Here is a 26,680-nt window from a genome sequence, read left to right as displayed (position 1 = left end):
TTTCATGACTTATTTTTATTAAGCCTTTTATGTTTTCATGGCCAAACAATTTTCAGCCCTTTAATATAATTGGCTGTATATACAATAGTTATTCCAGTAGCTATTGAGTTGTGTGGTAGGATGTAGTTTGTGTACTTGTCCTGCTTTCGCAGGCCTGGTCTCGTATCCAGTCGAGCCTGCGCTTGCGGCTGGTAAATGGGGCGGGCGCCATTATTTGGCATGGTTAGTCACGTGGAACCTGTCAGATCTACAGGTGTGTGACCTCAGCTGGACCTCCCGCTGCTTGAGTCGCAGAGAGAACTTCTTGCGCCTATGAATAGAAGACTAGCGAGTGGAGTTAAACTTGTCAACAGCTCTGGTGAAACCGGCCGGGTGAAATAGAAACTGAGGACTCGACTGAGGAAGTGGTGAACGTTTTTATCAATCACCTGGCTAGATGCGTTCAGTAAGTTGTAACGTAGTTTATTGCCAACAATTGAATGTGGTTGCCTTTTCGTTGATTTGTTAATTTTTGCGAGCAGATTCGTGACATTAGTCTCGACCGCTTATTGAGACAAAAGATATAGATTGTAAGCGGGCCAACAGAGGAGGGTTGACACGAATTAAGCGCTATCAAAAAGATTCTAAAGATTTTGTGAAATTTGACGAAGCATACCACAACGGATAGTTACTACCAATAGTCCTGTAGAACGATTTGCGACCGGGATCAAGAATTTTGATTGACGAAAATGCACCTTGGTTGCTTGATTTCATTAAAAAGGTACCTTGATCCCTTGACAATCTAGCATAGAAGCCTCATAATTTCTCGGTTTACTTACAAGGTGGCTTTCTAAGATGCTTGATTGTCCTTTTTTAGGATGTCTTGATTGCTTGATTCAGTGTAAAATAACCTCTTGATTGTTCGATTCGATTTTGATCCCGGTCACAAATGGTTTTACAGGAGTGTTGGTAGTGACTACCCCTTGTACCGTATAACTAAAGATTTAGAGGGGCAAATTTTTTAATTTGGCCAAAACCAAAATTTCCGCTAACTGATTTACAAACACTCCCAAAATTTATTAAAATAAATGGAGGTCTAAATATTTTAAGGATAAAGTTTTCACTGGTAATTCCCAAAACTATGAAATCAGCAAAAAAAAAATGTCCCTCCCTTGAAATATTTAGACTATACGGTAATGTGCCTATCAATGTAATACCCAACTACCACAGATACGGGCTGAGGGTGGGGAAAGGTCAGGGATGGAAATTATCGCTTCTTCACTAAAGAAATTCACTCAGGTAGCAAAGGTATGTGCTTTCAAGGAGCGTCTTGGGTGCTAGCTACTGCATTCATACTAGAATTCACTCAAACTAACTCATCGCTAGACCAGTGCCACACGACCTTACAAATCCTCTCCTAGCCCCAGTATTCCCGGGGTTTGCAAGTCAAGACTTGGTCATGGTTTGCACTGCCAGTACATCCCCCAATAAGTGGGGGAATGTAATTTTCAGTGATGCATATCCCCACCTCAAGTAGTCGGGGATTACATTAATAGGTGCATTTAACATTGGCTAATCAGTTTACTTTAATTTGTCCAACATCTGTAAATGTCCCTAAAAGTATTTGTTTAGATGATTGTAGATTTTTGTCAATATTTAATTTGTCAATATCGATGAAGTGCAGTCTCGCATAGCCAGACCCTATTTCTTCACACGGTGCTTACCTCCTTTTGGAGCTTGGCTACGTGAGACTAGATGAATAAAGTGTGGACTCATCATATTTTCCTTCTGCCAAAATTTCCTGTTGTACAGTACTGTATTGGAAACTTCTAAGTGCCACCTAATCCATCCCCACTTTGCACCCTTTATAGTCGTTTGCATTCACCTGAGCCTCATTTCTTGTTAATAACTCTTGTTACTTAGGCCAGCTGTGGGCCAACTTTACACCATGAAAACATATAGTGTTCCAGTACAAAGCCATTGGAAATGAGCACAAGCTCATCTCTTTGATATTACTATATTTGGCAGGGGCTCAGGTGAACACATACTCTCTGTAGTACAGTACCAGTAGTAGATTGAATAAACACAAGTTTTGAGTTCAGAGGCTTTTAGGTTGGTTATCCCACTACAGGAAAATGTTCTAATGGTGCATAGCGAACACAAGAAATGGCAGCAGAAAGGCAAGTTGTTTTAAAAATCAAAAAGTGTCGAATGGACAAGGATGTATTATTGTTACTCCGTTATCGTCCACCCTTACTCATTTACCTGTCAATTTTATGACTACTAGTGGAAGCACAGTACCTCAACTGAGCACTCAGGTTGTGGTTAATCACATATTGTTGTTGAAAGCAGTGCCAAAAGGAGTAGGAAAAGAAGACATTCACTCTACACAACGTTGACATGAGTACGATATGTCAGGGGTTAATCTAGGGGGGGGGCGGGGGGGGGGGGGGCACAGGCCCCCTCTGGGTTAGCTATTGCCCCCCCTAGGTTTATACCTAAAGCCTTGAGAAATGGAAAGGTTTAATTGATCCCAAAGTTGTATAATCCAATGGTCAATATTCAATGGCATCACAGTAAAATTTCACCAAAATTGAGTATATTTACACCTAAATTTTCAAAATTTTCCTGGGGGAGCATGCCCCCAGACCCCCCTAGAATCCGAAGCGACTTACTTCGCCCCCTCTAGGTTAATATTCTGGGTTGAGCCCTGTATGTGGCTGTGAAGAATTGAAAGGTTTAATTAAGGGTTGGTTCAGTACGGATATTACAACAGAGGATATGTATATTGATGTAAAGTATTTGGATGTTGTAATTTAAAAAAAATTCAAACTAAAAATGAATTGTTTGAGATGACTACATTTTTGATATCACCTGACCCTCAATATTTGCAATACAAAACTGAATAACAATGGTGTTTACATGAGATCAACGTATTACTCTTCTCAATAAAATGAATTTCGCATAATTTGCTTTAGTGGCACTCACTTGGCCCAGATACTTTAGAGTTGGTACTTATAATCTCTAATTGATAAGTGTTGTGGTAGAGAAACTACATGAGAGTAGTGTAACATGGAACACAATGAGGTGTCACTACAATATCTATTGTACTATGATCTGTGACTGTGGTCAAAACAAAGGTCAACAAACTAGATTGATTTTATAATGGTCTAGCTGTTTCCCAGCATGTTCAAAGCTGCGTGAGTAACTAGTGCATAGAAGTATAGCACAGGAAACAAGTTGATGCTATGCTACTTCTATAAAAACCAAGCACCCATGCAATTAAATACTATCCCATTAGGCAACCATGTAGACTATATTAAGTTTATAGTATTATGGATAATTAATTTTGTAAATACTGTGATTTAGTGTATTTCGTAATTCATGAATTATTTTGTAATTATGTTGCTATGCACTGCTAACTGTAACAAACCACTTTAAACCACAAATTACATATAGAAATATTTCTCAACTGTTTTATAGTGTGTCTACCATGTTTTATCATGCAAATTATATAGAGAAAGCCTCGAGGCTGCCCTTCATTTTCGTTCATATAAGTATGGCTAATGCCTCCCCTTTTAACTTGAAGGATACGCTATCTCTGGTAGTCTAAGTGGCCTTCAGCTTTGTTTTAAAGTTGTTAGATGTCTATAAAACCGAAAGGAAGAGTGTTCAAGAAGTATGAAGAGTTGCCATACCCGTATTTCTGACCGCCAAGAAGAAACCACCTCTGAGCAAAGTTTATGCGTGAGAAAGTTTAATGCAAACTTTTAATTCTTACATCCTGGCTGCTTTACCATCTTTAATGCTTTGCTGATGTGAGTTCGTACCGGTCAAATAAACATAGGTAGGTAGGTACACACACATGCATTCTTACAAATATAATTTCAGTAAACCAGATGCAAGCTCACAGCCCGCCCCTGGCCAGCTGTCTGGTTTAAAAACCTATAGTCAAAACAATTTCTTTAGTCAATCTATAGTCAAAACAATATCTACGGAATTTTAAAAATAATTTATTTAACAGAATTTTCTACTGACTGAGTAAGTAACTGACTGACTGACTGATACCTTCAGACAAGAGTAACTTGATAACGGCTAAGGCTACGGGCTTGATTTTTTCACTGTTCGACGTTGCTTTGGCCCGACAGGTACCTTTTGGCATACCGCAGTACGTACAATGCATTCTTCATGGACTTACCAGTGTCCTCCTTTGTGTCCCATTCATATTTGCTGACAGCGAAAAGTGTCGATTTGGCGATAGCACATGATGGCTTCCCTTTGTAACGGAAATCGTCTGTATTTGTCATTGTGGCTATTTTGATAGTAGAGGTGCTTTTCGAACAGTTCTTGATCCGTACTGCTGTGTAACGGGTTGAACATAGCCGACAACGAAGCATAATGGATACTTCACTTTTCAGATGATAATTGATATAACCGGGGCGCGCGGCACCATTTCTTTCAGTATGCGTAGATTGCAGAGGTGCTTTTCGAACAGTTCTTGATTCGAAATGCTGCGTAACTGGTTGAACAAAGCTGACAATGAAGCGTATTGGATATTTCACTTTTCAGATTATAATTGGGGTGCACGGTGCCTTTTCAGATGCGTGGGTTCACCAGTCCATAATAATTATTTACAAAAAAAGTTAACAAACAAGTACACAGAAAAATTTGGAATTTTCAGCTAGAGTAGGGACCATATACACTTCTTATTGTTTTACTGTGATTTAATATAATGCACTACTCCAACTTGTTTCAGTACTTTTTATTGATGTGCTATGGTCCCTATCTACCTATCTATGTTTGTCCGTACGCACCCACGTGAGCAAAATCGTTAAATAATGGTAAAAGCAGCTTTTACGTAAGAAGTAAAAGCAAAATGAAGTCTGTATTAAACTTCTGCACAGGTGAACTTTGCTCTGAGGTGGTTTCTTTTCGGCGGACTGAAATACCAGCGTGGCAACTTTCCTCAGACTTTGTAAACTACCTCCCCTTTAAGGTTTTCAGGTGTTTAACAACTGAAAAACAATGGTGCAGGCCTCGTACACTACTAGGAATAGCCTATCACTTGTTGAAAGGGGGTGTATCCCTTACGTACGCGAACAAAAATGAAGAGCAGCTTTGAGGCTTTGTCAAGAGAATTTGTGAGAAAAAACACGATAGTCAAACTATAAAACAGTTTAGAATATACTTCTGTGTGTAATATGTTGGTAAAAGTGGTTTGTTTAACAAGCACTTCCTTAGCAGTGCATAGCAACATAATTGAACAAACTATGAAAATTTCATGAATTACAAAATACGAGAATTAGTTAATATTATTGCACAACCCAAAACTACCCTATTGTAAAATACATAGTTGGTTAATTCATAGTAGCATATACTATCTATGGTTAATTCCAGTTGAGTTAGCTAGCTGCATGGCGCTTGGTTTTTAGAAGTAGCACAACATCAACTTGTTCTGTGTACTTGTTACCCTTAATTGCATTGTTTTATTTTGTATAACAGCACAACAATGTATAGTAACATAACACTTGCATTCATTTCTCAGGGTACTGTAGGATCCACAGGCCCTCTTGAAAATTTGTAAAAAGATACTCTAATAGAGCAGTGCCTTCTGGTTGCTGCATTTCTTGCAGAATTTCTACAAGTTGTTGATTAAATGAATTGTTTGGTTTGAAATAACTTCTCAGCCAAACTACCACAGTTATATTCAATCAGAGTGAGATTGAACCAAAACTTCGTAATATGCTTTGTTCTGTATTGAGATTGTGTACACTGTTGTCACAGTGACAAACTACAACATTTCTTCAAGAGCTCGTATGTCGAATTGTAACAGTGGTTAAACTTAAATAGTCTTACTGTATATATAGGTCAAGGTCACTATATTTGTGTCAAGTGGTTGTAATTGGAAACCCACAATTGAAATTGTTGGGGTGTCACAGCTCAATTTTAACTTGCAGGACTTTATAGTGGTTAAGTCATACAGTGCAAGTTCTTGAATTAGGAGCTTGTGTGTTACTGTATTAAAGTAACCCTATTACACTGTATGTTTGTATATATACACTGTACACTACTTAGTTTGTTAGTTGGCAGGGGTGTACGTAGGAATTTTGAAAAGGAGTTTCCACTACAGCTAAGTGACTGTTATATTAGAGTAGTTTATATTACCTGACTGTTCTATTAGAGTATCTCGATCTTTTCACCAAAATCATAATTCAGAACAATTGCTATAAGCGTTGCTATCATTTTAGAAACTATTATTTAACTAAAATAAAAGTTTAAAATGTTGTCCTGTTCCACGATAGATTTCAGATTCATGAAACCTGATGTTTCAATTTCTTAATGTTCCAAGTAGTGTGTAAAATCCAAAGGGGTTTCCTGAAACCCCTGTAAACCCCCTCGGTACGCTCCTGAGTTGGTTAAGTCCACGAAATACATTACACCAGACTTACATGCCAGATAATCATTTTTCACCTGTTACAAAAAAAACCCCTCTACCTTTTGGTAATTGATGTGTACAGGTAGTTTAACACATTTGTTGATAGCAATCATAATACAAAAAAGAAGCTATACAAGTACTTTAAATTAAAAAATTATGTAGGGATCTATGCAACAAAAAGTAGTGAAACAAGAGATGAATGATGGTATTACAGCATAGCTCAGTGGGAAAGTCTATAACAATTATTTTGCTCAATGGCAAAGTAGGGACTTTCCAGCCACCTGTAAGTGTTTTGTTATATTTAATGCTGTTTTATTTATTATATGGACTAGTACTATTCCATAAAGTGGTTATTGTGGCGTAAATACCCCTAGGATGATTTTAAAGGCAGAATTTTGGGTGTCGTGCAAAATTTTCACTTCAATCACTACTTAAATGGTACCACCATACCATTTGATAAATCAGTCTAACATCACTGAGTATGTGCTATAATTGTACCTAATTTTCTACTCAGGTAAGTCCTAAAATGTTAATCCCTGACAGTTGTCACAGCCAAGTGGCTGAAAGTAAATCAGTGAGCAAAAGATGAGAATATTTCAGTCCATTTGCATTGCTCTCACCCCATACTGTACTTTGGCTCAGGCGTTAATATAGAGAGTATGCGCTTTATAAGTTACGTAGCATACAGTGTTAGGCAAGTTACTTTTTAAAAGTAACTAGTTACAACATATTACTTGCAACTGAACTATTTAATTACAGTTACATATTGCCCATAAAATAAAGTAACTATATTAATGTATTGTTTTGTGTCCACAGCCTTAAGTTGTCACGTGTGAAACTACCACGTTATCACGTGAGATGATTGCGTTGTTGGACAATGTGCAAATCTTGGTTATAAGTAAGAAGCTGGTGAATAAGCTTCATTCAGTTGGCTTCATTACTTTGTTGTGGCTAGGCGTTACTCAGCGGATTACTAACAAGATTAGTAACTTCATTACTTGTAGTAATAATATGTAATATTAGATTCATTACAGTAATTATATTACTTAGGTAATGCATTACATTTGTTAGTAAAGTAACTTGAGTTATATTACCTGTTTTTATAGCATATTTCGTTACATTACTTAGTTACCACAAAAGTAATAATATTATGTAACACATTACATAAGTAACACGTCACTCCCAACACTGATAGTATATGACTTTTCTTATATGGTATTACAATCATTAATCCACACTAGTGTAGTACTCATCAGCACTGATGAATTAAATGTTGACCAACAATCACAGATCTATTAACTCGTATTTTAAGGGCTCTATTATGGGTGTTTGACAAATTAAAATTTGATGAATTTACTGATTCATAAACAATTTTTTTGTTATAATTTCCTGTCGCAGCTGTGTCACAGTAATCTCTATTCTATTAAGTGATTTCTACTGTATTTGCTGTTCTGGCCACTGTCTGTTGTTTAGGAGAGTATTTATTCATCACTGGATGACGTAATTAAAACTTGCTATAGTTACAAGTGTATGTAGTAGAAGTTATATTCTTTTAGTGATATGTTGTGCTTTTCTTTTGTGTAGAACATGATAGTGAAAGCTCAAGTGTTGATCCAAGCCTAGTACATCACTGATAAATGGCTAGTCAGGAGTCTACCGCTCAAATTGGAATTGATGTCAATCTAACTAAGATATTTCTAAGAAAAAGTTTGGAGTCTCTGAGCCTGGTAGAGGTTGAAGCTGACCGATATTTCATCTGTCGCCTCCTCTTGAGAAAACCATCTCAGCCATCATGCTGTGGACACCAATCGTGCCACTCTTGCATTGATGGTAAATACAGGTTAGTGATGATGGTATAATAAACAAATAATTTTGATTCCACACTAGTATTTTGTATCCTTGTTTCCGCCATATGTGAAGTTATTGCATTACGAGTGAAAATTGGAAAACTTTAAATAAAAGACAATTGGGAGACCTCCCCTTTCCTGTGTTGTAATAACTAACCCAACTGGTTAACATGTGGTTATTAGCAGGTGTAGTTTATTGTACATGGTTTGTGTAGAGAGTAATGAACAAAAAAAAAACTAAAACTTGCTATAGTTAGTAATAAAAATTGTTATATTTTTATATACTATCGACTACTTGTCTTTACTTTTTGTGCTAGTATTACTATTAAATATGTCCATCACATTATAAAGTATAGTACAGTGATACATTTTACATTGTTGTTATCCTGATTATAGATTAGCGAAAATAAAACTTGCTAAATTAAAAATCCTATATTACATTAATATTACTTATTATACCAGCTTGTTATTTCTATTATAAAATGTTATGTGCACATTCCACCACACTGGCATAATGCAGTGCAAGGAAGGCCTACCTCTTGGCACTTGCATCTCCTAGAACAAAGAGGCTCAGCCTTGCAGCCATACTTAATCAAATCTCGGCTAGCTTTAACCACCTCAGGGAGTAGCGTCCACATTGGTTCCCAGGAAAGCTCATCGGCTTGTTTCCAGCCATATCCTTGTTTCCAGTCATATCCTTCTAGTGGTGGCTTATCTGCTTGGACTTGCAGGGATGTTGCCCAAACATTTGCTTGATAGAGAGCTCTTAGAAAGTGTTGAAGAAGAGCACACTATTCAGGGCTTGAAATAAGGTTGACAATCTTAATTTTATTGTTGTCCAGACATTATGGCTGGATAACTACACAACTGGTGGAGAGCAGCCTTACAAAGGCAGTATTATTTAATTAACTTGTTTATGGTTTGTGGCCACAAGCTTTACCTCCAGCTAACTTTGAGATGTGAACACCAGCACTACTTGTACTTGTCACTATGAAAGTGCAAAATATATTGAAAACCTTGTTACCAGTGTTACCTTTGACTTGTGGGATGCATGAAACTTCATTTTAATAGCTTAAAGCACTGGTTTCCTGTTGCACTTGACTAGAAACAGTGTACATTGTTATACTACTTTTGGCATGACTACATTTTGAGTATTGATAAACTCAAAACTGGTACCAGGACATTTTAAAGTTTTGACAGGACAACATCTGTATTGTACTGGTAGTTCGACAGTACACTCAATAAAATTAGTGGGAGCCCTGCTATTGCAAAAAAAAATTGATGTGAAGTAAAGAATTTATTAGCTAAAGGAATACCTGTGTTGGTGGAATGGTTTCCATCATCTTTGATCGATCGCTTGCAAAACAATTCCTTTCGTAGCTCATTGATGGAGTAGAGTGAAGTTGTTTTATCATATAAGACACACACACATATCGCTCAATCAGCTTCATTTCAGTAGATCTCAACTGTAGGATTTATTTTTTATTATTATTTATTAATGCTTTACAGCAAAGGTCTGTAGGACACCTGATCCTACAGCCTGCTCAAAGACATTAGCTACTTAAGATGTGTTTGAAAAGTTGGAGAAAGGAGAAAAAATCCATGACTGGACCTAGGTAACCTCGAACCTGCAGCCATCTGATTTACGCTCGAACGCTTACAGGAGTCTACCAGGTGGTCAGGATGTTTTCTCCTTGTTATTTTCATGTAATTGTATCCATAGGAATTCTAGAGAGTAACTCATTGTCTCTAAGTACCCCAGGTAGAACCAAATGGACACTAGTTTATTTATTAATGCTTTATGGATGTCAAATGGATGCTCTAGGGGAAAGAGGAAGGCCTTTGAAACATCTGGATATGCCTTCCATGCTTCCCAGGCTGACTTTTACCCTATTTACAGAAACTGCGATGTGGTATCACAGCCTGAAAAAGCATGGAAGAAAGGCAGGCCTTTGGATTTTACTTCTCCAAGATGTTCACAGATAGAATTGATATCATAAAATTTCATATGGTTGCCAGTTCCAAACCTGACCCAAACATTGAATTCTGAGAATTTATCGTAAACGCTGATTAGCAAGACAATGACATCAGTATCAACTGTGCTGACCAGGATGTTGCAGGCTCCTCTTTCAAGAACATTCATTATGCAGATGAGTACATATCCTTGTGTCAGCCTCTTCATGATCACAGTCCTGCATAGGCTGATCACTTCCTTTACGAATGACTGATTTTCCTACAGGACAGCAGGACCAAATGAATACTCTAAATGTGAACAAAATGAATAATTTTAAAGGAACAAATATGTGCATTTAGACTCTATTTGGGCTGTTTTGGGTGGGTAATAAATCTCATATACTCCACCTTGTTTTCTAATATACTCCACGCCTTCAAGCACAATATAACATATGCTCAAAATCGGGTTTGTCCAATCGCTATGCGTTGTTCACGTGCAGTGATTTAACGAGTGCGATTATTTAGTCACGTGAGGACGTATAGTTGCTATGGCGCTATTATTATCGTAAGAAAACCAGCCGCTTTAGCCGAGCCTACAGCAGAAACAGCCATGGATGAGGTAAGTAATCTGAGTGTAATGTGAAATAGAGTCTAAAGCAGTTATACGGGCACAATGTGTGAGTCTATGAAATTTATAAACCTGAAGGCCCGAACTGTAGCGCACGAGCGAAGCGAGGGCGCTACTAAGGGCCTGAGGGTTTATAAATTTCATAGACTCCACATTGTGCCTGTATAACTTATTTAAAATATGCTAACAAACTATTCAGCAAAATATTTCACTAGAACAGGGCTAAAACAAACCATTCAATCAGTAACACATCAGCACAAATACTAGTATGTTCACGTTCTGAATCCTGAAAAACAGCTAAAAATTAAAAGTTGATATTTCTCAACAGAGTTAACATTTCAGCCAACGAGATGATTGTGGTAACAGCAAAAGTGTCAACAACAGACACGTACCGTTTGGCTCCATTACAAGTTTGGGAAAGGGCTGTAATGGACACTGTACTTATAAGGCTTCCCCATAGGAAATTTATTAGACAATTTTGATTGGCCATAAATATTATGGCAAACATTTGAACAAAAAGATTTTGAAATATTTTAAGCGGGTCAAGCAGTACTACAAATGAGCCAAATTTCAAGATCGTGTGTAATTGTATCCATGAGTTATTAAATGTTTTTGAGGATTCAGCTCAACGTGAACATACTATAGCATGAAAAAGTATAATTTTAAGTGTATGTAAAACCATATAATACATGTAAATTTACTAACCTGAAGTAATGTAAACCTGCTTTGCACTAGGATATTCATGCGTTGACACCTTTTGTGTTAGAAATTCAAACAATTCTGCTTTGTTTGTGTTGTCTCGAAGAAAGTCAGAAAATTTTTATGGTATCTTAGTCTGGGCTTGTACCTTTCGTCTAATGCCTCTGCCTCTCTTCTCTCTGGTAGAGTCTTTCAGACTGCCAGATACATACTGATCCCAAATAATGTTGATCCTGTCACAGAGACAGAGTTGTTGACTAGTCCATGGCAAGAACACTTCATTGGCATATTCCTCAAATGTGCTGACCTTAGTAGGAAGATAGTGGACAACAGCAGGGCCATCAAATATTTTAGCATGGAATGTGATAGGAGCTTCCACAAATGACCCACCAAACAACTCAATAATTCTGCTTTTCTATTGGGCAAGCGAAGCTTTCCATGCTCTGAAATAGAAGGAAGCCAAGGGTGATTTTCATGCGAAAAGAAGTCATCTAAGTTACCATCTTGAAACTTGCTTGTTATGAACAAATGGCCGAACAGATTACAATCTCTTCTAAGGATTGCTATCTTTTGTACACTTTTGGTAGCAGGCTTGGAGGATTGTCTCTTTAGTAAAGGTAATGAGTTTTTCTTGATGGGCTTATGGATTGAAACAGTTCTAGTTTTAATCACAACATTCACATAATTTTGGTACTGAGTTTCTCCAATGCTTTTGATATTCCTAACTGTTTCAACTACACTCTCTAGCACAATTACGGGAACCCAAAGCTAAAAGCTCTAAACAATTGTCTTTGAAAGGATTGCCCATACCTGTCATGGTTTGATACATGCTGTTTGCATGCTTCTGGAATAGGTCTTGAGCAGAAAGACCTTGCTCATGTTGCTTGCACCAACTATTCTCCTCTTCCATAAACTGGCTCCCAAATTCAGTCAGTAATCTAGCCTGCTCTGGTCCTGCAACCATCCATCTTCTAAAAGCTGTTGGATTTTCTGTAAGTCCAACTGCTCCACCAGACCCCTTTACCAGTTCATTGTTCTGCTCATGACCCTGGTCAATTGGAATGCACGAGGATTTGCTATGGGTTTATCTCAGCACCCAGCACTTTTCAAACTCATTTCTGAAGTTGTCTGAAAGTGATTCCATATCTCGAATATGAATTGGAATCCAGCGTGCATAGTTGATATGGTCTAAGGCAAGAAACCATGGAGTGAGAGCTTTCTGAGATTCTAGATACAAGTTGAAATCATTTATGCGATGAGCACGGATGAATATCAAAGCAAGAATTTCAAACTCTAAAACAAGATCCCAGTACTGAAAAGTGGGACAATTCTTTATCATTGTTTGCTTCCATTCTTCAAACTAAACCTCTTCATTTTCAGCTCTCACACTCTCCCAAGCTTCCTGCTGAAGCTTGCTTAACACCAATGCTGTGATCTGATGGCTACGTCTAGTTCTAGTGAGATGTGACACCTTCAAGAAGGAATCTGCTACTCCAGCAGTAGCTATACCGGCTTCACACAAAGCTGCTGTCCAACCAGAGCAATCTAGAAAATCACCAATAGTATTCCACAGAGCCATTTTGATATGAAGACCTCCAAACATAACTATAAAACCATCTTCTCCAAGAGACTGTGGCCATGACCACTGAACATATTTTGCTAGAGCAAACAATGGTTGATCGAAAGCCATTACTGGAGTCTGACCTGGATTGAGGTAAGCTGTAATCTTTCGCAGAACATCCATGCCATGTTTGACCATGGCAATGGTTGCAGATATAAAATAAGGGTAAAAGAGCAACCACAGAAATGGGATCAACAAGGTTAGGCTGATTTTCAGCATGAAATGCAGCCCAGGAAACATAATCATCAACTTCCAGCTTGTCCTTTGCCAACAATGCTGTAGCATGTTTGGTCCATTTTACTTCTTCAGCTTTAGCATTTTCTAAACGGCCTTTGGTTTCAGGATACTGTATCTGAGGTACAACTGTCTCACTGATTTTGCAAGTGACAGCTGGAACATTGGTGTAACGTTCTGGTAAAGAAAACTTAGATAAATCACCATGTGATGAGACAATGATGGGGTCTCTACACACTCCACTATTACTTGTAGTGGGGGATTGAAATATGCTTATTCCAGTGCCATGAAACGAGCCCTGAGCAGTTGTAGAAGATAAATTGTGGTCAGTATTATCAAATGCTCCAACTGTAAACAAATCCTTCAGTAACTGAGAAGGACACACCACACCGTCTTGTTCCAATCTTGTACAGACACTACTCGCTAAACAATTTTCTAATTCAATGACACAGTTATAGCTAATGCTAATCCCTAATCTATGGAGACGATTTAAAAGCTTCTTGCTCCTTGTTTGAGAGTGAATATTCAAACCTATATAGAGAGGAAGTGGAGTTTCTCTGTCTTTGAAATGTCGACTGCTTTCAGCAGAAGATCTTTTCGATTTGACATTAAAGCACACAAGTTGAGAAATTGTAAGACAAGTTTGAGATTCATCATCATCTTGATTCCGTACATGAGGTCCATTGAGCAACATGGAGAGAAAATTCTTCAAGACAGTTGGCACAGAGTTTTCTTGGCATTTGGGTGGAAAAGTACCGGAGAAACGGAAAGAATCACAGTCAAAAATTTTCTGCCTCATGATTTTTACTAATTTGGTCATTAAAAATGCCTCCGATTCAAAATTTCGAGATTTCATTGACTTCTTTAAAACTTTTGTTAAACCTTCATTGAAAACAAGCAAAGAATTTTTTCCATCTGATTGCTCTTGACACTCACCACAAAAATGATCTAGTATCTGTTTCTTCAACCTGGTTTTGTTAACACTATTGCTGATACCCAAGCATTGCAAACGTTCCACATAAAGACTGTGCAATTGAGCTAACTTAAAAATACACTCATCATTCTCTACACTGTTTTCAATGTAACATACAAGCTCAACAAATGCTCTCGCCAATATTGTCATGTGACTGTTGCAGCCACATAAAACTTCTGTGGTGATACCTGTAAACTATACGACATTTGTTGTGGTATTTGCCTTCAGTTGCTATCAGATCTCCACCCGAAAGCTTTGCAATCAATGTTGTGTCTTGAAGATCTTCTGCCATTTTTTGCAGATTAGAATCAAGCTCCATTGTTGCACACTCATGAAGCTTACCAGATGGCATTGAACAAAATATACAGCACTCTTCATTTACAGTATTTGCCATCGAATGGCGCTTTGACTGCCTTTTGATCATTAATAGAGGCACACTCCTTCTCTCTTTCTCTTTGTGCTCTAATTCTAAGCAATTTAGAAGCAGAGAATTTTAAAGCAATTTAGAAGCAGAGAATTTTAAAGCTATTTAGAAGCAGAGAATTTAAATGACAAGATTTGTGCCATTTAGCTTTGTTTTGATAAAGCACTTCTGCCAAGTTGTCACCTTCAAATTTGACATCAACTGGGGGTGCATCTAAACTGTGAATCTCTTCAACAATTCCCAGAAAATTTCTGTAAACTTCCAAACCATTATACTCTTAACTGTCTACTGGACATTTCAAATTTCCAGTGTGTTTACTGCATACAATTCATGAGTCCTAGTCTATGGCTTCCATAGGTGTTAAGTAAGACCTACATAAAGCTATGTGCAGCTAGTTTCAGAAGGCAGCTATAAAAATAGAACATATGTGACCGGATTTGACAAAACCCAGCTTCGACGCACAAACTAATATTTTGCGTAAAAAGCAAAACAAAAATATCGCAATTTTAAAAAAACTCCTTTTAATACACCAATGCATTGATACTTATTAAACGCATCTTGCTCTGAAGTTTCAACTTATTTAAGCACACATAGAGCGAGTTATAACAGAATAAGCTGTACCTTACACGGAAGAACACGGATGGCGAACAAATCGATCGGTTTGTCTTCTCGGCGGGAAGATAGGCCATGGCTGCTAGAAGCATCACTTCTATTCTTCACACACTCACCAGCGAAGAATACGTTTCCTCAGAGAACAGTGACAGCAATGAAATGGAGGCGCTTATTGCTGAATATTTCACCGGAAATGACGAAGTGACGGATAATGATGAAACAGAAAGTAAAGCGGAAACACTAGAGAGAGGTGTAAATTATTGTAATTTTCCTAGGTGATGAAAGCAATTCCGATGAAAAGGTGGAGAGACTTAAACAGATGCCACCTTCATACAATGAAGCAGTGTACAATGACGATGAAAATGCATTCTCCGACAGAGGTAAAACATAGTTAAGATTGACACAAAAAAAATAATTAAAATTCAAGTAAACAAGTAATGGAAAAACTGATTAGTGTATAATAGTCCGTGTATACTAATAGAATTGTTTGAAGATGATGACAGCCTTGTGCCATTGGTGGTGAATGAAGTACTTGCTGAAACCACAGCTGTGGTAACTCCAGCTCATAATGAAGAAACTCCATCACTTGTAGCCATCGATCGTGAGCCATCTATACCTAGCAACATTACAGAATCACGTGACGTAGCAAAATGTAGGAAGTATGTTGAACGTACTTGTAAGTGCGACTTGGTAGAACCTGATGGCAGTCCTTGCAGCACTTTGTTCCCTATTGAGCACTACATACAAACATGTGCACAAGCAAACTTTTTAACTCACGATGAGCTTGACTTAGTCCTCTTGGGGCAAATCGAGTCAGCAGTCTTACTGACATCAACAGTCATTGATGGTCGCCACAGTAATACAACAGAAAGGAGTAGAGTAACAATGAAATACAAACACCACGGTATGACAATTTGTCGGAAAACTTTCCTCTTCCTACATGCAGTTGGTAAAGATCGGCACCAAAACCTTAAGCAGCACTACATTAAGAATGGACTAGAGACACGTGTTCACAAAAACACCAAACGGGCACCAAAGCATCCATTCCCATATTCAACAAAGAAGCACATGGTGAAATTTTTACAAAACTATGCTGAGGAAAATGCCTTGTTACTTCCAGGAAGGATTCCAGGGTATAAAAGAGACGATATAAAACTCCTTCCATCAAGTCGCAGCAAACGGGTATGGGTAAAGTTTACACAAATGTCATTTATGTCAATTACAGTGGAACCATGGAAACGGTTACCTTTGAACCAAAAAATTTGGCAATAGGCAGGTGGCTTGTCTAGACAGATTGATAGGGTATAAAATTCTCTCTTGGGATTTGAAATTTAGACAGGTGGTCTTTCTATACAGGTGACCGCCAAAAGCTGGTTCCACTGTACATAACTGCTCACCCGTTTATTTTGAACATCACAGACCATCTGGGAGTTTTATCAGGAGTCATGTAGATCAGCTGGAATGCAGATAGTGGCATATACCACATTTTGTGCGTACTGGCGGTCACTCCTTCCATTCATTGTTGTTGGTAAGCCAATGAGCGATTTGTGCTGGACCTGCCAACAGAATAACACCATGATCCTGAAGACTGTAAACAGACCTACCAGTGAAAAAAGCAATGTGAGTAAATCACAATGTTAGTCTTACAGTGACCTACTGTATACTTTGCACACACAACAGGTATTAAAAACAGCTGAAAACCACCTGACATTGGTTGCATTAGAAAGGACATTTTACAAGGAGATCTGCCAAAAAGCTCACACAAATTTAAAGGAATTTTATACTGTTGGAGATAACTTTCAGCCTCCACCATTTGGGACTGTCAGCAGGCCATTGCTACTATCAACAACAGTACACTATAGTTTTGATATGGCTCAGCAGGTACTGGTGTTAGGTATGAACAATGCTCACCATTCTCCAAACAGGTCCATTATCCTAGTGATCCTATGCAGCCCGGGCCAATTTATTTTCTCACTCCCCGTAAATGCGCCGTATTTGGTGTCTGCTGTGAGGCAATACCTAGACAAGTAAGTACATACCAGCATTATAAACAACAGTGATTAATTATGTCTCGTACCAGGTTAACTATCTCATTGACGAGGCATTCATTGTTGGTAAGGGGTCCAATGCTATCATCTCGATGCTTCACCATTACCTTGAGACACATAGTTTTGGTGAGACCCACCTACATTTGCATGCTGATAATTGTTGCGGCCAGAACAAGAATCGGTATATGATGGCATATTTACTGTGGAGAGTGATGACGGGGCTACATGTGGAAATAACCATATCATTCTTGCTTGTAGGTCACACAAAATTCTAACCCGATTGGTGCTTCGGCCTTTTCAAACGACTGTTTAGAAGGACGAAGGTAAGCACCTTGGAGGAGATAGCTGGAGTTGTGTACCGGTCAGCCACAGTCAATCACCCTCAGCTAGTTGGCAGTTATGATGGCACCTCTTCCGTATTGTTCTACAACTGGACTAGCTTCTTTGATACCAAGACGACGGCACTGAAGGGCATCACTAAATTCCATCATTTTAGATTTTCAGCACAACATCATGGATCAGTTTTTGTAAAAACCTCCAGCGACACTGTTGAGAAAGAAATCAATCTTCTGAGTGACAAAACTTGGAAGCCATCACAATACCAGTTGCCAGCAGTGATCGACCCACCAGGACTTTCGCTTGAACGGCAGTGGTACCTCTACAACAAAATAAGAGAGTTTTGCTCAGAGGAAGCACGAGACCTGGTGTGTCCTCAGCCAAGTACTCCCTTAAAATAGCTTGTAACACTTATGTATTGTTTACCTTTCACTGTATTCCTGTAATAGACAGTAGTCACCCATTGTATCTCATTAAGATAAACACCTGTAAAAAAACAGCGATATAACTTCACAATCACGTTGCAGGAAAGACACAATGAAGTAACTTCTATATAAAGCGCGTTGTCCAAAACAGGCTTCATTAATAAACTCATGATAATCCTAACCTTTAAGGACATCAAGGTGAAGTGCCCTTACTTGTAGTGTGTTCATACACTTCTTGATAGAACGATTCATTCATCACTTCGCCAAAAATTGCATTCTTTCTACCTCACGTGTTACAAAATCACGTGTTGCTGAGCTCTGCATAATTACGGTTTTCATCGGAGTCATGAATGGCGATTTGTCGAAGCGGCTGTCAACGATTTGTCAACTTCACGTATGCGGAAAAGCCTGAGAGTAAGTTTTTATTATTGTACACAATGTATGACGGCTTGTATTGAAGCAATGCATTATTGTACGGTTTTCAAACTTGAACCATAGTTGCATTACGTTATGTAGGCCTGATTTATTCAATAAAACTTTTTTTTTTAAATGTGCGTCGAAGCCGGGTTTTGTCAAATCCGGTCACATATTGTAAATTATGATGATCGTTAATTGGAGTGTGATACTTGTTGCTATGCTACAATGTTAAACAATTAATGAATGTTTACCTTACAAACACTGTAAAAGGGCTAAAGCGCTCCTTTTCTTGAACTTCTTGAGTTTCATTCACCACAGAAACCAGAGAAATGAAAAGCACGCTGTGTACAAAGCAGCTGCAACAAGCTTAATAACATGGTTTTGTGATTTGTTTTCATGTAAATGAACAAATTGTCTTGTCTGCACTAGAGATTAAATATGAGGGTATAACTAGGGGTACAGAGGGGTTGGGTGATGGCACCCTCTCTGAAATTTGGTTATACGTGCTGAGGAATAACTGTACCAAGTTTGGTGCCTTGATCCGCCATGTAATGATTTTGCCAAAATTTTGACGTAAGGGACCAGACTAGTTGTGCTATTCAAATTTGTTTCCATAGCTTTGTTTGAGTTATGCTAATAACATGACAATGTGACTTGAGTACGTGTATAATATCCCAATAAGGAATTTTATAAAATTACTTTTTATAGCACACGGCAGCCATTTTATAAAATTTTGCTTTTTACAGAGTTAGTTGCATGCTTCCTTGCCTATAGGATTTGACATGCTCCTGGATAGGATGCCACTGTGCAGAATTCCTGTTTAGTCAACACATGTACACATGGTAACATTAAAGTTACTTCTTTAGCCTAACACTACAAAATGATCAAAAGGCTGCTTGGAGAAGTTTAAATATGCAGTGGCGTGCTTGTTCTAAAGCAATGAGCAAGGTGACTCACACATACCATGTTTCAAACTTCTCACCATGTGTTTCACTTCAGTTATGGGCTTAATCTCGTATGTGTCCTGATTGGAAATTAAATGGCGAATTTCCGTGGATAGGAACAACTGTTATTGAGTTATGGATCATCTTTAATAGTGTGTAAATGTTTTGTATACTTGTTAAATGTTAACCCAGCATTGGTTTGTGCTATAATGTGAGGGTAAAAACTCTAGGTATTATGTTTAAGTATGCTTTGAAAGCTATAACATCTTGTTACAGTCATAATTTGTAACTTAAAGTGATTTGTTTGTGTTTGTATTGTATTATTGATTAATTTGTTATGGGATGGTGTTAAGGATGCACCTGGTTTTTAGAAGTAGCAAATGTAACAGTTATTGTAATTTAAAGTATTTCATAATTCTTTACTGGTTTTGTAATGTATCAAAATATGTTGCTATGCACGTCTAAGGAAGTGTAATCATTTTAAACCACATGCAAAGACTGAAATCTTCTGAACTGTTTTATACTGTAGTTGCTCTATCTTTTGCTTTGCAAACATTTAGCAGATTTTTATTTTGTTATGCATAACAACAGAAAAGAATATGCCTCCTTTCCACTCTAATACATTGCTTTTTCAGTCATTCTATTCCCATAGAGTCTATTCATGAAGGCGGTGAGGTGGAGGATAAATAGTAATTTTCATTTTTACACTTTTCACCATAAAATTAATGTCACCAGTACTTCAAAGCTCTAAGTCATCACTGCAACTAGCTACCTTCCTTGAACCCACTAAAATAAAAGCAAATTTGGTTAACATGACAAAGTAAGCAATAAATTTATTTCCACTTACTTAACATTATACATACAACTCCATACATTCTTTTCTCCATCCTTGTCTTTTTTACCGAGGCAAAGTTTATACAGACCTAATTGAGAGGGTGTGCTTCTGACTTGACTGATTCACAAATACTTTCAAGCATGGGTGGTACAGCATTTGCAGGTTGACTTTGGTTGGATGGAAGAAACTGTTTCAGAAGACTCTGAGTGCTTTTCTACATGTCATAAGTAATGATGCAGCTTAGTTAATACTACAGTATACCGTACTCAACACCAAAAACTGACTTGCTCTTGAGTGGTCAGGCCATCCATGGACTGCAGTGGAAGTCACTTACAGTTATGCACACCACTTTTTATTGGTCTGTGGTGTTGAGGGGGCATGTTCCCAGACTCCCTAGCTTGACGTGCTTGGCACATGCAGTTGAGCATCACATGAAAGAGATAATCTCTGACTTACATATCAAGGAAAATTTTGAAAATATGCTTTAAAATGGCATGTGGAGGCTATTTTTTTATTGTAACTGTTAATGTATGATATGCATGATCAATTAACTCAACACAATGCCATGCAGTTGACGCATTGTAACTTGATAAAGCCAGTTAACATTCAGTGTAATAAAAATAGTGGCTATAATCTATACTGAATGCTCTATTAGAGTATATTACGATGACTGCTCTATTAGAGTATCTCAATCTTTATCAAATTCAAGTAGCTGAAAAGTGTTCCAGCCGATGCCATACTGTGTCACCTTCCATGGGCTCTGGCCCTGCTTAGTATATACACTACAGCCATAGATTCTATTATATGTAGTACAATAATGCTGTCCAGAAACGTTTGAGTATAGAAAATTTAAGATGCCAAAACTCAGGCCTGCTCAGCCTGAATTATTGAGTATTTTTTTACCGAGGCAGCTGCCTCGGTTGCCTCAATGGTAGCTATGCCACTGCTTGTGACTTGAGAATGTGTCAATGCATTGTGACTATAGTATTAAGTTCTTAGTTACCTGACTATTGACAATACTATTGTCAGAGTCTCCTGGAATTCTGAACAATGTCACAGAGTTCCGTCTACCTTCTTCTCTCTCACCATCTACCTCTAAACACACATCATAATAGTTACCACTAGTTACTACAGTATTTAAATTAAACATTTTATTATTTACATTTTTTCTCTACCACATAAGTAGCATTAATGATGATATGGATAGCAGTCTCCTGGACGTTTCTGCTGATATGATCGGTGAGACCCCCAAAAAGAAGCCAACATCTCCTCGGTCATTTGCTAAGGACGTTGTAAAACGCTTTGCCATAGCAACACCTACCTCAGGTAGAGTCAATGCCACAGAATCCTTACGTAAGTTCTAATAATATTATGGTAAGTACTGTATGTATATGTAGTGTGTGGGCAAGTGTGTGGGCAAGTTTGGGTGATTCCACACCAGCAAGTTGGTGTGAGGTAGTATAGGCAAATTCTCCTGGCACATTGCTAGTAACCTGTAGGCATTGCTTAACAATACACTAGTCTGGGAAGGATTTGGTTATCCAAGAAATGGGACATCTATGGACGTGTCCACTTCAGTTCTAGCACATCTTGGTATGAAACACATTTTACAACTTATAATGAGCTACTATAGGCTAAAGTTTTTTCTATGAGTGAGTTGTGATGTCATGTTGCCATATGCCGTAGCCATTAATGGGTTAAGGTCCCAAACCAAAGTATCTAAACTGACCTTGATAATCAGAACACTAATGGTTGGTCCCAAGGTGTCCATACTCCTGTATTATACTGGCTCCACTCATACATGTACTGTAGTAGTCTTGTGTACAATGTATGAAGTTCACCTCCAACTGGCATATGAGGTGTACACAGTAATTTACAGCCTCAACTGTGTAATGGTAACCGACTGGTATCGATATCAGCCAGTTGTTTTGGTGGGAAAAGTCTTAATATTCAAAAGGCAATGCAGCACCCAATAAGTCTTATAAGTGCTGTTTGTGCCTTGCGGCGCTTATGAGCTCCTGGTCTTATTAATGTCACAAGGGAATTAGACACAACCTTTTATTAAAAATACCAGTATAGACCTGTCTGCCAAAAAAAATCAATATTTGTCTTGTACTTAGATACAGTACCATAGTGGGATATTTTCAAGGGGGGAATATTTTGTGGACCACTATATTTTCCCCTCAAAATATGCAGTTTGGTCAAAATGGCATTGTTTGTGTGTTACAGATCCTGAAGAATAAAAAATTTCCCTAAAAATTTTGTGTAGACTGGAGTCAATCTGTGAAAAGCATGAAAATATTCCCCTTAGATATTTTCTGCTATGCAGCTAATATTATGATGAAGGTATTTTATCTAGTAAGACATTCTTCTCTGGTGTTTCAAATTTTATAAATTTGAAATGTCTGTGGTAAAAGATAATCCGTTAGTTAGCAAGCACTGTGAAAAATTTGGTTAAGTAATGGAATAGTCGGGAATGTTACAAGAGTATTGTTAGCTTACACTAGTTCTCCTAATAATGAACTAAATGTATTTGTTGAAATATGTAGGGTTGCTTGGGTATTGAATTACATGTCCCTAAAAGATTTGGGTTAGTGGCTTCCTATTTATAAACTTGCAATTTCACACATTAACCTCAACCCATAATGTCTGCTAACTCTGTGTTTGTGTGTGTCTTTTTTCATTCTCCAATTGAAAGAGGTTTTGTCACAATTGCCTTTTCAATACAGTAGTTACACTGTTTCTTCCGATACACAGGCTGGGAGTGTGGGTCATTATCTTCTGCAAAGTTACAAGAGGAAGATCAGTTGATAACAGAGTGGCAGCCAGAGCCGTCATACCCAAGGGTTACCCAGGTGATCATAGTGTGGATGATACCCCCATAGTAACAGGGTGAGTAGTGTAGTGGTCACTGGTGATATGGTGTACTATAGTGCTACCATACAGGGCACCTGGTACTGATATTGTAGTGAATGGAAAGAAATGTCTCAACCTGGAAACATTTAACTTCCTTGGATTTGCTCATTTTGCTGGCAACCAATAATATGAAGGTCAGTAATGTATTGTGCGTGTAGTGTGTTTGTCAGTGTGTGTGTGTGTGTGTGTGTGTCAGTGTCAGGTGTTAACTGAGAAATCAAATGTTGAGTGGTACTTACTTATCTCATACAAGTTAAAGGAAAAATTAGGTATTTTAAGTTTGATAAGGGATTATAGAAAAAAAAAGTAGGGAAACAAGGGAGGTTGCCTACACCTCCAGATATACTAGTGAACATTTAATCCATAATCCAGTTTATACCCAAGACCAAGACTAAATTAGGGATTAAATGTTCACTAGTATATCTGGAGGTGTAGGCAACCTCCCTTGTTTCCCTACTTTTTTTCTATGATCCCTAATCGGACTTAAAATTTCCTTTAACTTGTTTGTTTACTTTTTGTTGTAACATTATTATGACTGGTGAACCCATGCATACCGCATCAAAAGAAAGGATGGCGCCAGTATTAATGTTTTCGTCTGAACGTGTGCCCCAGCTATCACAAACTGCTTTGAAAGTACAGTGGCCATTACGCTTCGATTTCAGCTATGTTCAGCCCGTTACACAGCGCTACAGACGATAAACAGTAAAAGAAGTGCCTCTGCAACAATCCAGTCACCACGAAAATATAACGATTCGTGTGCCCTCAACTATCAATTACTGCCTCGTATGTGCAGCGGCTATTACGCTTCGCTTTCAGCTATATTCATCCCATTACACAGTGTTACAAACGAAGAACAGTGTTAGAATAATCTCTGCAATCAGTCCAGTCACCATGGAAGATACGGATGACTCCCGTTTACAAACGTACTGTAGGGAAGCCATGCATCGCGCTACCGTGAATTGACACTTTAGGCTGTCAGCAAAAAGAAATGGGGCACAAAGGATGACAAAAGGTAAGTCCATGATGCGTGTTGCAGTATGCAAAAAGACACGTCTCAGGACGAAGTGACGTCGAACAGTGAAAAAATCAAGTCCGTAGCCTTAGCCGTACTTGCCTGAAAGCATTAGGCAGGCAGGCAGTTAGGCAGTAGAAAACTCCAATTGAATATATATTTTTAAATTTCGTAACAATTTATTGGAAGCCTTTAGGATCACACTGAAGGAACGTTTGGGCTTGGTTGTACCTGCCAAGGTGCCAGGATGGAGTTGTGAAGCTGGTTTTTGGGTGAATTTTTTGACTAGGAAAACCAAAATCTATGTACAGTACTGCCATACTGTATGATAGTTTGGTCTAGTGTTTCCTGACCCCCAGAAAATTTAACTAACGCATAAAGGAATACTAGAATTGAGAATTCAAATATTTAATTGCAAATAATTCAAATCTTTAAATCATTATTTAATTCATTGTATTTAAGGAGTGCAGGTCTACAGGTTGTGTTGTGAGAATTCTACTCACTTACTTGATACACTGCTTGTATCAGACAGTTATGTACGTGAGTGTGAAGTAGAGTTTCATCCTAAACAGCTTAACATCTGATGTGTGCTGTGTCTTTCAGCACTTCCATCTGCGTGTGACAGTGACCTACTTGTAGACATCAGGTGGACCATAAACTAGAAATAAAATGTTTTGATTTACATCTAAATGCTCTTAAAATATTGACCTTTGAATTTTGGTACATTCATTTATGCTCTAATTTTAACATTTTAACACAAGACACTGTATGTACATATGAGGCCCTAGAAGACAGATCACCATCAGGAGGTAATGTTGTGTGGAACTCTAAGGCTTCAGTTATTTTCCTTTGCTTTGTGTGTTGTATGTGTAGTGTCTAGTGTACATGTTTGTGTGTTGTATGTGTAGTGTCTAGTGTACATGTGTGTGTGTTGTATGTGTAGTGTCTAGTGTACATGTTTGTGTGTTGTATGTGTAGTGTCTAGTGTACATGTTTGTGTGTTGTATGTGTAGTGTCTAGTGTACATGTGTGTGTGTTGTATGTGTAGTGTCTAGTGTACATGTGTGTGTGTTGTATGTGTAGTGTCTAGTGTACATGTTTGTGTGTTGTATGTGTAGTGTCTAGTGTACATGTTTGTGTGTTGTATGTGTAGTGTCTACTGTACATGTTTGTGTGTTGTATGTATAGTGTCTAGTGTACATGTTTGTGTGTTGCATGTGTAGTGTCTAGTGTACATGTTTGTGTGTTGTATGTGTAGTGTCTAGTGTACATGTTTGTGTGTTGTATGTGTAGTGTCTAGTGTACATGTTTGTGTGTTGTATGTGTAGTGTCTAGTGTACATGTTTGTGTGTTGTATGTGTAGTGTCTAGTGTACATGTTTGTGTGTTGTATGTGTAGTGTCTAGTGTACATGTTTGTGTGTTGTATGTGTAGTGTCTAGTAGTGTACACGTTTTGTGTGTTGTATGTGTAGTGTCTAGTGTACATGTTTGTGTGTCGTATGTGTAGTGTCTAGTGTACATGTTTGTGTGTTGTATGTGTAGTGTCTAGTGTACATGTTTGTGTGTTGTATGTGTAGTGTCTAGTGTACATGTTTGTGTGTTGTATGTGTAGTGTCTAGTGTACATGTTTGTGTGTTGTATGTGTAGTGTCTAGTGTACATGTTTGTGTGTTGTATGTGTAGTGTCTAGTGTACATGTTTGTGTGTTGTATGTGTAGTGTCTAGTGTACATGTTTGTGTGTTGTATGTGTAGTGTCTAATGTACATGTTTGTGTTAATGGATACCTGGTGCTAACTGGGGAAACAGATGCCAAACTTTCCTTGTTGCACTTAGCGGTGATGGGGGTTGTTGTGAAACTTGGGATTTCCATGGCCTCTCTCTGTGAGACCTGGGCCTCCTGTGGGTTAATAGTCCTACACCAGGAAGATTTGCCTGCACAAGACTTGAGTGCCTAAGTGGGAATCCCAGCGCTCACTGCTAGCACTAGTTTGCTGAATGGTTGTGTTTTGCACAGCTGCCAGAGGCTTTGTTGTTACTTATATGTCTGTGTGTGCGTGTGCTCTAATTGTGTTGTAATCATTCATTACATGTTAACATCTTAGTAAATTCTCACATTTCATTAGGATGCAGCAACCAAGAGTGTCAGGAAATATGGTGTTGGTGCTTGTGGTCCCAGAGGGTTCACCATTGGTGAGTATAGTATGTGTAGTACACTAGACCATGTGAACACCAATGATGTCAGGTAATGATAAAAGTGTTCAGATAAGTGAATTGTTTTGGATAGCCATTCAGAGGTCCAATAAAATACTCTAATAGAACACACGCATATCCTACACTGAAC

At 38.1% G+C, this 26,680-nt stretch overlaps 1 protein-coding gene and 1 long non-coding RNA gene across 14 annotated transcripts in view; one reads left to right on the top strand and one right to left on the bottom strand.

The window, feature by feature from the left end:
* The first annotated feature begins 226 nt into the window (after window positions 1-226).
* Window positions 227-26,680, top strand: part of LOC136246720 (uncharacterized) — a 52,463-nt gene continuing 26,009 nt past the window's right edge. For 3 of the 9 annotated variants that reach the window (XM_066038279.1, XM_066038277.1, XM_066038270.1), the window contains exons 1-4: window positions 227-445; window positions 8,000-8,255; window positions 23,169-23,303; window positions 26,463-26,529. In XM_066038279.1, the coding sequence (XP_065894351.1) occupies window positions 8,053-8,255; window positions 23,169-23,303; window positions 26,463-26,529 (405 nt within the window). In that variant the 5' untranslated portion in view covers window positions 227-445; window positions 8,000-8,052. Of the gene's footprint in view, window positions 446-7,999; window positions 8,256-21,594; window positions 21,765-23,168; window positions 23,304-23,357; window positions 23,462-26,462; window positions 26,530-26,680 lie in introns of all 9 variants that reach the window. The other 6 variants (XM_066038274.1, XM_066038271.1, XM_066038275.1 and 3 more) reach the window with 4 other exon arrangements.
* Window positions 15,702-18,531, bottom strand: LOC136246721 (uncharacterized). 5 transcript variants are annotated; one of them, XR_010696777.1, is made up of 9 exons: window positions 18,429-18,531; window positions 18,217-18,276; window positions 18,057-18,112; window positions 17,731-18,000; window positions 17,484-17,675; window positions 17,318-17,425; window positions 16,184-17,006; window positions 16,081-16,133; window positions 15,702-16,022 (listed from the first exon to the last, which is right to left on the bottom strand). It is a non-coding gene; the product is annotated as an uncharacterized lncRNA (long non-coding RNA). The 5 variants fall into 5 exon arrangements; XR_010696778.1 differs by having other exon boundaries at window positions 18,398-18,527; XR_010696775.1 differs by having other exon boundaries at window positions 17,731-18,112.

This window comes from Dysidea avara, chromosome 2, assembly GCF_963678975.1.
Source record: "Dysidea avara chromosome 2, odDysAvar1.4, whole genome shotgun sequence".
NCBI classification, from domain to species: Eukaryota; Metazoa; Porifera; class Demospongiae; order Dictyoceratida; family Dysideidae; genus Dysidea; species Dysidea avara.
Note: the sequence above shows the minus strand (reverse complement) of the source record. Positions and strands in the feature narration are given on the sequence as shown.